Source organism: Aulostomus chinensis, chromosome 8 (assembly GCF_037954235.1).
Source record: "Aulostomus chinensis isolate RoL2024-O1b breed Wild chromosome 8, RoL_Achi_v1.0, whole genome shotgun sequence".
Lineage (NCBI taxonomy): Eukaryota > Metazoa > Chordata > Actinopteri > Syngnathiformes > Aulostomidae > Aulostomus > Aulostomus chinensis.
Window position 1 is genome coordinate 26,521,359 of NC_141327.1, and position 10,561 is coordinate 26,531,919.

The 10,561-nt window shown below is 47.4% G+C and overlaps 1 protein-coding gene across 1 annotated transcript; it reads right to left on the reverse strand.

The window, feature by feature from the left end:
* LOC147257836 (fascin-like) lies at nt 1–6,075 on the reverse strand. Its single transcript, XM_086210261.1, has 5 exons — nt 4,872–6,075; nt 2,763–2,919; nt 2,344–2,465; nt 1,883–2,053; nt 1–1,429 (listed from the first exon to the last, which is right to left on the reverse strand). The coding sequence occupies exons 1-5, from the start codon at nt 5,701–5,703 to the stop codon at nt 1,224–1,226; spliced, it is 1,488 nt and encodes a 495-aa protein (XP_086066387.1). The 5' UTR covers nt 5,704–6,075; the 3' UTR covers nt 1–1,223.
* Nucleotides 6,076–10,561: the final 4,486 nt, after the last annotated feature.

Here is a 10,561-nt window from a genome sequence, read left to right on the forward strand (position 1 = left end):
GGAATATTTTTATTGGGTTTTCACTCAGTTCAGTTAAAAGGTACAAGAACATGAAAAAAAAAAAGAACGGACAGAAATGGAAGGCACAGCCACAGCGATCGCAGCAGAGATAACTGTCATTGTGCTTGGCCACCAGCAGCAGCAGCAGCACCCCCATCTGAGGCAGACGTCACAACAAATGTGCTTTCAGCTTCTTTCAAAAAATTCAATAGTGTGCAGAGTGTTCACAATCGGAGTTAAAGTATCCGTAACTGCAGTTTATTGTCTACTCATGTGCATCTGAGTGTGTCGTGTGCAGTAACAGCTACCCATCAGCCCTCCTGGCTCTTTTTTTTAAAAATCAGAGATCGTCACGCAGATGTAGAAAGCTCCTTCAGCTGATTTCAAAGCTCATTTGCTCCCTTGTAGAATAAGGAATGAAAAACATCACAAATCTGAGGAACTGGAGGGAGCCTTGTGGGATGTATTCTGACTGTGATGCATCTCTTTATACAGCTTGAGCCTGTCTGCACCTTGAAGACCGGGGGAGGAGAACTGAAGTGGAGCAGCGTGCAGCACTCTCACAAAAATCTCATTATTTCTTTCTTCAGTGAAACACTCAGAGAAACGCGGTTGCTGTGTTCTTGAAGCATTCGCAGACAAAGGAAGCATTATTTACAGCATCAATATGTAAACCAGTCACATCCTTTTACCTGATGTCCGTTATACGTTATAGATTGAAAGGGAGGAAGAGACAAAAGCAGTGCAATGAAGCCAGCAGGACATTGAAGAGGAGAAGGTTAGATATTGTATATTATAGCGTTCTACATGTTCGTTTACACCAGTAGTTACCACGATAGGCACAAATAAAAACAATAATCGTCCTGACACTGATCAGGTCGGCCCACAGCTCGTGTAAAATTAGTTGCCTACAAGTGAAACAAAGAATGTGCAACCAGACAATAATTAATTCATAAAATCCAGTAAAAAGCACAGAAAGAGGAGAGAATGCTTGAGTAGGTAAATAAAAAGCAGAACACCTTTGGTGCTTTATCTTCCAGTTAACCAGCTTTCATGACAAACATATGTGTGTGCACGCACACGCACGCACACACACACACACACACACACACACACACACACACACACACACACACACACACACACAAACGGCAACCTACAGTATCCATCAATCCTTTCAGAGGACAGCTTAAGATATAGAGGTGAGGTCTGGGTGTGCTTCCTCAGTATTCCCAGAGGGTGGCGCTGTCCACGGAGTCAGCGCTGGCCTTGAGCCCCCCAGCGTGGTCTCCTTTAAGGTACTTCCCACCCAGTGCACGGATTGCCATCTTGTTGAGGTCACAAAACTCAAAGAGGAACTGCACAGGTGTGGCACTGCTGCACACCACCGACGTGTCATCGCCAAGACACCAGTACTTCCCCTGGGAGTCTGGACAGAGAACACACACTTAACGACACACATAATGGTCTCATAGCACAAGGATCACATGATGAAGCCCTCAATGCATCCGGTGTCCTGGTTGTCAGACCAGTGATGATGCAAAAGTTTGAGGCTCTCCCAGATGAGAAGATCAACATCTCCCTCATGTGTTTGTTGGTCAAGCGCTAAAGTTTCTCTCTGTGTGAGTCTGCATGTTGTCCCTGTGCCTGCGTGGGCTCTCTCTGGTACTCTAAGAGGGGACGAGGCTGATTGGATGCTCTAAATTGACTGTAGGTGTGGCTGCGAGTGTGAATGGTTGTCTGTCTATATGTGTTGGTGAACCCCGCCTCTCGCCCGAAGGCTGCTGGGATAGGCTCCACCCACAAGACAGTGCACAAGACAATCCTTCATTTATCATAAGTTTGAAATAATCACGACAGTGGTGACGGCATAACGCCGTACCTTTGAGGGCGTAGGCTCCATTGTGGAACTCCAGTTGGAAAACATCGTAGGACGCTCGGTTGGAATCCAAGGTGGCCACGCCAGCCTTACGAGCCCCAATGAACCCGTGGTCGCCACGAAGGACGATGATAGGCCGGTTGATCAGCTTCATCAGGAACTGCTCAGCCTCCCCTGAAAGTATAGACTGGTTACCCTGTGCTTCACCAGTTGGTCCGCTAGGAGGAGTACATCATAGTGCAAAAGAAAAAGTTATTTCCTGTTGCCACCAGGCGGTGCTATGACTGATAAGGTCAAAATTGAATGAATTCTTCCTTGAGCCATTCTACAGCCGACAAAAAATTTGCCTCATAGTTTTTACATAACCTGCCAACAGTTCTTAGCTCCTTTACACAGGTAAGAATGAATAGCAGCAGTTATGGTTTCAGGACTACGTCTACGTCATCAGTCCTGAAGTAACTGACCTTGGTTGTCAACGGTAGCAGCTAGTTGTCCGTTCTTCTTGGCGGTCACATACTTGCCGTTAGCGGCGCGTACACACACGCGACCGTCACGCCACTCCAGCTCAAAGTAACTGTTGGCAGATCTTTCACACACATGCAGACACCATGATCCGTGAGCCTGTTGTTCACATGTTAAATGCAAGCGAGTGACACACAACACGCTGACAGTTTTAAAATAATGTAGTAAACACATCAGGAGGACAGGAGACTATTTTGTTTGACGTGAATTAAGTTGTTTGGGGACGAACTTTGTTCCCCCCAGTTGTTAAAACGATTACTTTCGGGTCAGTGGTTGAGGTTAGGGTGAGTCTCCAAGGAATAAATCTGGAAATACCCCAAAAGTGGCTAAAGTGTGTGTGTGTGTTTGTGTGTGTGGTTACATGGTGGAGGCGGTGCATTGCAGTCCTCCCGTTGCTGTCAGGGTCCAGTATTTTCCAGCGGCGGTCCTGAAGGCACACTTCCTGTCCTCGCGGCTCATCTCCAGTTGGAACACTTCCTGGTCTCCTTCCTCATCCTGATTGGCTGACAGGTCCATGCCTGGGAAAGTGGGGCAGACTGCTGTCAGCTTTCATTTGTCTCTGGAGGTTTTCCTTCTTGTCTGAAACTCAGAAGCCCTCTAATTCATGTTGTTCAGCGGATGGACTCTTAAAGGGACAATGTTCGCTGTGTCCCAAATCCTGCAGGACAAACCAGACAGCGTGCATAGCCGGAAGGTGATTGCTCAAGCGGAGTAGAAATTCATCCTAAAACCAGGAATGAGTGCTGACTGTCCTGATCCCTCGTCACAAAGTCGACTGAGTTTTTGAATGAGTGTTAGTTAAATACGGTTGGTAGCTCAGTGTTATATTTTACTCTTTGTTCTACAATCAAGTACGCCAATAGTGCACTTGTGAGTTTTGAAGCGTGTGGCAATGCTAACTTCTGGGTCGGCCTGCAGTAATGCATCATCCCTGCAGAACTCTGCAATCCCACAGTGGAACTCAGGATGTTGACCCGGCGCAGGAGGGTCTGCTTCCCGTTAGGGTGTGACCTATAGATCAGACTTGATCACTGCTGTCACAGGAACAGACGGCGTTCAGAAACAGCATCTATGTTATTCTACGAGCACGGGTGAAGGAACACAGACGTAGCAGAGAAAACAGAGTGACAAGTGGGGGTGCAGCTCAGTGGAGGAGCATCTTGACAACAGCTCTAGACGGCCCCAGTTCCTGTGCACATGCTCAGGACACTGCAAGGGAAGCCACTTCCCTGGCCGACTGACAGGTCACTGATTTGATCCCATGGATCTCCAACCACAGTGTCAAAGCTTCCTTGGGCGGGACACCGAACTCCTGATTGCACAATTATTTTTCACGAAAATAGAACCTTATCGGAAAATTTCTGCTCCTACAATTTGCGTATCGCAGTTAATTAATCATCACTTAGGCACTCCAACTCAAAACGATTCCCATTCCCATACTGCAACTTAATACCGCCTTTTCCGACATATCCCGCCACTTCAATGCAGCCTCCCCTTCCTCAAGCCAAGATCACCCTGATGACATCATCGTGGTTATTTCTTCAAGGTTTTTCAGGGTTGTCGCCGGAGCCAAGGAGGATAAACTGAATTCACAAGCTGAATCATTCTCTGCTAGATCAGCGAACAACAGAGAAAACCTGGAAGTTATGGAGTAGCTATCAACACGACAGGCTTGGATCTAGACCTGCAGAGAGCTGGTGCCGACTTCGCCAAGAAAAACTGACCTAGTTTATACTGAGCCATGTGAACCTGTCCTGAGCCTTTCCTGTCCCACTGAAATGAGCTGGGCTGCTTTACACATTTATACCTGAACGTTCACAACTTTCTCTCTCCTGCACGTAGAACATCAGCCTGCCAGCCAAATCACAAGCCTCCGCTCAGTCAAACAAAGAGGGTCCCCCATATTCCTCCACCATCCTTCGCTCATGACCTCTATATTAACACAGTAATTATGTATATATCTCAACATGGGTAAACTCAATGATCTCTCAGAATGGCAGCACACAGCCAGCCTGAAGACAAAGAGGCTGCATGTGGCACCACTGTGGGGACCTAAGGAGGACCATCTGAGTCATTCTTCCTTTTAATCTCAGGGGTCCAACAACAAAACATCCCCCTCGTCCTCTGTCCATGTCGAGATATACAGGATGATGGATAACTGTAGACTGGAGCTGACCCCGAGCCAGCCACAATGCAGGGGTAGAATTACTGCAGAAAAATGTGAAGCTGGGCAGGGACGAGCCAAGAGAGAAGGGGGGGGGGGGCGGAGAGAGCGAGCGTGGTAATGAATAACACATGGTGGAGAATGAAGTATCAGAAGTCTCTAATTTATTTCAACTCCTTCTGGCACGCGCACACACACACAAACACACATACACACAAACACACAACAGCTGCCTCCAGTTATGCAGTGACATCACCACCGTGGTAAATTTTGATGTGCGGGCTCCGCGCGGCTGCAGACCCTCACCTTGCCTCGTGGAGACGTTTCTCTCGTTTCCTGCAGTCAGCACCACCTGCGCGTGGCTGCGCTCCAGGCCAAACAGTTCATCCTTCCCGACCCGGGTGACCTTCCCAGACTTCATAGTACCGGAGGGGCCGACTGGCGCCAGGTAGCGACCGCTGCAGTCGCGGAATGCCACCTTACCGGAGCGGAACTCCAGCATGTAGCCGGTGTCCTTGTCCGTTTTTGTAGACAGGCTGCCGTCGTTGCGCAGGAAGCGGTTGTCGGCGGTCTCTAGGTGGTAGCGTTGATCACGGTAGACAAGTGTCACAAGCGAGTCGACCCCCCAAGGGACATCCCGGTCTATTGACACCTCCTGCCGCTCCCCATGCGCGCTCAGGTGAGCGTAACGTTTGCGCGCGAAGCTGTACAGGATCACCTGCGGGTGCACGGCCAGGTGCATGCTCCATCTCTCCGCCGGCGAGGCTGTCTGCGCGAAGCAGGTGATCCGGTCCTCGCTGCCGCCGAGGTACCGACCGTAGGGCTCGGACTGCAGCGACCACCGCCCATCCTCGTGAACTGTGATGACGAAGCGGCAGTCCCTGCCGCGCGTCTCGCTCTCCGCGGTTACGTTCCCGTCTTTATCCGTGGCGAGATAGCGGCCCAGGTGGGAGAGGAGGAACACGGCGCTGCCGTCCTCCCCGGTCTGCTCCAGAGTCCACGTCTGCTTCTTCTTCAGGCTGCTGGCAGAAGCGTTGATCTTGAAACCGAAGGTCTCAGCCGTCAGATACTTGCCCGCGCTGTTGATGAGCCCCAGAGGGATCTGCAGCAAGTCCCCGCCGGCACAGTTTGCGGACATGTTTGTGACTAGAGGAGAAAAGAGAGATGCCTGTGTAGAAAGAAGGATAAAGAGAGAGAGAGAGAGAGAGAGAGAGAGAATGTGGGGGTGTCTGAGGGAGGGACAGAGAGAGAGAGAGAGAGAGAGAGAGCTGCTCTGTATTGACCGATGATGATGATGATGATGATGATGAGTGTCCCTGACTGCAAATCCTGACCGCCTCTGGAGCTGCAGAAGTTGCAGGACGAGTACACGCCCCTGATACAAGCAGGCTGGGTGTAGTTGGAGACAAGATCCTGCAGTTTGACGACTCACCCTGCAAGCCTCACTGTTCACACAGAACACTCGTCCTCCTTCCAAATGAGATCTGCTCGCCCTCAGTTCCACATGGATGGAGCCATTCACCCTCCCACAGACAAGCGTTTGTCTTCAGGGTCGTGTGCATGTGTGCCTGTTCTGGGTTATGAGCCTGGTTGGGAGAAAATCATGAAAAATGAAACATCACCAAGGAGCAACCACCCCACAGCATAACCACACTATTACATCATCAATCAGTTGGACTGAAGACGTTATACTATGCCCATCATATTTCTAGGATACTCTGTGTACTTAAAAAAAAAAAATCTAGGCTTGTTTGGTTTGATCACTTTGTTCAAGCATCAGAAAAACACAATGGCACTACACACAAAGGTAGAATGGTGTGTGTTTTCAGTGTGTTAAATACTGCCAAGATTTCTTTCAAACATCTCATCTCTCACGTTTTCTCTCTCTGTTAGAGCACAGACGATCGATTTCTCGCAGATCGTGGCAACGACCAGTGTGGCGTCTTGACTCCTTGATGTGATTGTTGTCCGCAGAGTTGCCCGTCCTGCTGGTGGATTTATAGCCCGGGTCATGCACTTTGGATACAGTGGCAGGTCACCCAAGGGAGCATAGTTGGATACCAGGATGAGGTTCTGCAGCCCATTCAGTTGGTTTAAATGATGTTGGACAACGCTGCATCATTGCTTTAGTCTTAATGGGCACAAACTATACTGTTTCAGATGAAGGAGGGATCGGTTTTCTGCAGGGATCCATCCATCCATTTTCTACTGCTAGGCTGGAGCCTATCCCAGAAGCCTTCGGGTGTTAGGTGGGGTTCAACCTGGACGGGTCACCAGTCCATCACAGGGCCAACACATGTAGACAGACAACCATTCACACCTACAGTCAATTTAGAGTATCAATCAGCCTCGTCCCCTCTTGATGTCTTTGGACTGTGGGAGGAAGCTGGAGTACCAGAGAGAACCCACACAGGCACAGGGAGAACATGCAGACTCACCCAGAAAGATCCTGTGCTGGAGCCGGGGCTCAAACCTGGAACCTTCTTGCTGAGAGGCGACAGTGCTGACCACTGCACCAACATGCCGCCTTTCTGCAGGGATGCTTCTTGTTAACTTGTTTGGAATGTGACACAAGAGGTGAACTGGAAGGGAGTCTGAAGGAGGCATCCTGCTATGTACCATTCCAGAGGGGGACGTACTTCAGTGAGGGATTCGTTCTTCTTCATGTATCCTGGGACAATGACAGTAGTCCAGTTATCAAGGCCTAATTGAGCTCTGGCTTGTCTGGAACTGGGCATGTTAATTCTCTGATTGTTGATCCTTTTGTCCATCAGCACAGCGTCACTTTTCGTCGTGACCGTGCTCGTGGTTCCCTTTAGAGCATCACTGGGACATTCTGGAATGTCAGGTACATCTGTGTCTGTGTGGTCGTGTCTCTGAAAGTGTCTCCATTTGGTTGTGTATCGCTGAATTCATGTACCTGCATTACTCTGCAACAATTTTTGATCCAAAATGAAATCAAAAGTTTTACCAGTTTTCAGTCACAGGTTAATATTTTAGCTCAGAGATTCCTTTGCCTGTGGGAGCAGTATCTTTGTCCTTGGTTGATGCGTGCTTTTCACCATCGGATGTGAACGTATCTGTCCCGACCTCATGACTGATGATCTGGAAGAGAGAGACAGAAATACATCAAACAATTTAGAATTCCTGTTGCAGGCAATGGGCTTCACCCTCCCTCTCCTCTCTCGCCCCTGGTGACGGTTTGTCATGGTAACGTATGTGTACTGAAGGGTGAAAGGGTATGTCTGTTGTAACATACCCCCCCACACACAACCCCCATTTCTGTCTTTGTCATCAACAAACAGGTGCACATCATTAAGCAGGTTGCACTAAAGACTTGGTGGCACTGAAAATAAAGCCTACACTTGAGGAAGAAGAGCTACGTGGGCAGACCTCTGCAGCAGTGATTCATTTGTGGAACATGAAAGTTCCAGCTCCTGTTTTGAGCTGCCTGCGTGTCCTGAACTCTTCCTTGTGTTTGCATCCGTTTCCATCCACCAGCCTGGTCGAGGCTCCCAGCCTCCTCCAGCCTCCTCCACCCCCCTTCCCTGGGCTCTGCCTGCACATCCACCTTTATTAACATTGGAAGGAGAGTTGACAGGTGTGTGTGGGATTATCCTCCCTCACACCTACTAAAATAGTATTAGGTTAGTGATGCAAAGCCCCATTAGAGGCCAATTTATCCAGTTAAGCTGTTGTGTTTATCTTCTCTCCAGTGGCAATGTTTAATTAAGAAATATGATTAGGTTGATGGGGCTGGGGATTAAGATCAGAGACTTTTATGCAGCAGTGTTTTACCAATGGATGTATTTGTCCACCCGCCACATTAACAAAGTTCTAACGCTGTGGGTCATCATGCCTTTGTGCTACTGAAAGACCTTAAAATAACACACCTCTACCTCTGAGCTTATGTATGTTTTCATAGATTTTCATTATGTTCACTTCATAAAAGTGAGAGTTTGTGTCTTGCCTTCGTATTATTACCCAACAAACCATATCTTCAAATGTAAGGAGTCTGGGTTTTGAGTGGGACTACACTGGAGGAGGAGAGTGGCACTCGGCCACAGCAAGGAAGATGGTGGTGGATCCGGACCTGGAGGAAAGGCTCTACTGGGCCTGGGAGGGATTTGCATGCAGAGGGTCCCGAAATACGCTGGGGTCAGACTGCATTGCCCCCAACTGGACATTCAGAGAACAACAGCTGTTGGACTGGTACAACCTATAGCAGCAGTTAGCAAGGTTGTCAACTTAGGATACAAAAAAACTATGATTATTATTATCTTCATTTTTTCAGTAATGCGTACATTATTGAATAGGTGATCAATGTAACTGATAATCTGAACTAAAGGGGTTTAAAGGCATTTTTCAGTTCAGCTAAACTATAAAGATAGTATCTTTACATGTTTGATACATATATTTTTTAGATTTATTTGAGGACACTAGATTGAAGATATGGCTAAAAGAATTGGTAAGTGGTGATAGTTTCAAACTCAGGTGTGGAGCAATAAGCTGACATGTAAAAACAGAGATGAAGTCAAGTTGTATTTATGCGTCTTAAACATCACAAGTCGCCAATTTGAATCCTTACCAATTTTACACCCAACAATATAACATTTTCTGTAGGGAAAACTGAGAGAAATCTTTGGAGGAGCGACTGAGGAGCGATTTCTATTCTGTAACTGACAGACGAGCGATAGGTGTGCTGTTGGCGTAGCTGTTCCCGTTGCACACAGAGAACAGACCAATATTTTAAGAATTAACTATTGAAACCAAGCGACAGAGATGTAATACGGTGGGGACAGGTGAGGAATGATCAGCATCAGCATGTGGTTCTGACTGAATGCTGAGGATTAATAGTTAATACAGTCAAATATATATTTTTCTAATTTTGCAGGACTATTAAAGTTCCGTGAGGTCTTTCTGAACATCAGTCATTCTGTATTATTCTACTCAGATGTAGAAAAAAAAAGTTCGATTGACAGCAGTTACGCCTCAGGCCTCTGATTTCTTGGTAACGTGCAGTTTAGTTTGACGCTCACTAGGTGGCAGAGTGCTACTGTGCCATGCAACACACACACACACACACACACACACACACACACACACACACACACACACACACACGCTAAATTTGAAATATTCTTCTCTGATTCATTTTCCAGAATAAGCCACCTTACAGAAATGCACCTCGACAACACACTGGAAACTCACAGGCGTTCCGTCACGGTTTATAGATGAGAATATTTTATGCAGGTGTGTGCTGTTTGAAGAATCATTTCCTTGCTCACACAGGTGATTTTCATGGTTGAGTGCCGCACAGGAAGTTCTGGCAGCTTCTCCGAACTTTCAGACACTCAGAAATGTCCATTTTGCTGCTCAAACAACTGAGCTTTTATGTCAGAAAAACGGCAACTGCAGGTCTGTAATGAAATCTGCAATGAGTTTGTTTGGCCTAAACCAAAGTATGCTGGTCTGCTGCCTGCTGTGAGGCTCCAGGGGTCCAGCACCTGTACAAACAAGAGTGTGCGGGAATATGAATCACAAACTAGAGGCCGCGGCGTTGTGTGCAGTTTGTGGAGACGAGGAATGACACAAAAAGGAAGGAATTCAGTGGAGAGATGATTTTGAGGACATTAAAACATTATTTTTGGAAAAGGTCTATTCTAACACCCTGTTTCTGTTGTGGGTCACTGAGATACTTTGCAAGATCAGCACTATCTGCAAGAAAGTCTTGGACAATTTGAATATAAATTATAATCTGAAGTATTACCTTTATTTTTTTTTGTTAATCCAGTCTTTCCAAACATGCACAATGCAGACAGTACATGCTGATTATCTTGCTGTTTCTTAAAAGAACACGCCAACTTTTTTTTGGGGGGGGGGGGGAATGTCATCCTTCACATCCTCAAGCAAGAGGATAGATGCCCTTCTCTCCTCTGCGCATGCATTAGGAAGCTGAGATCCAAGGATAGGTTGGTAAAAAGTTAGCTTAGCGC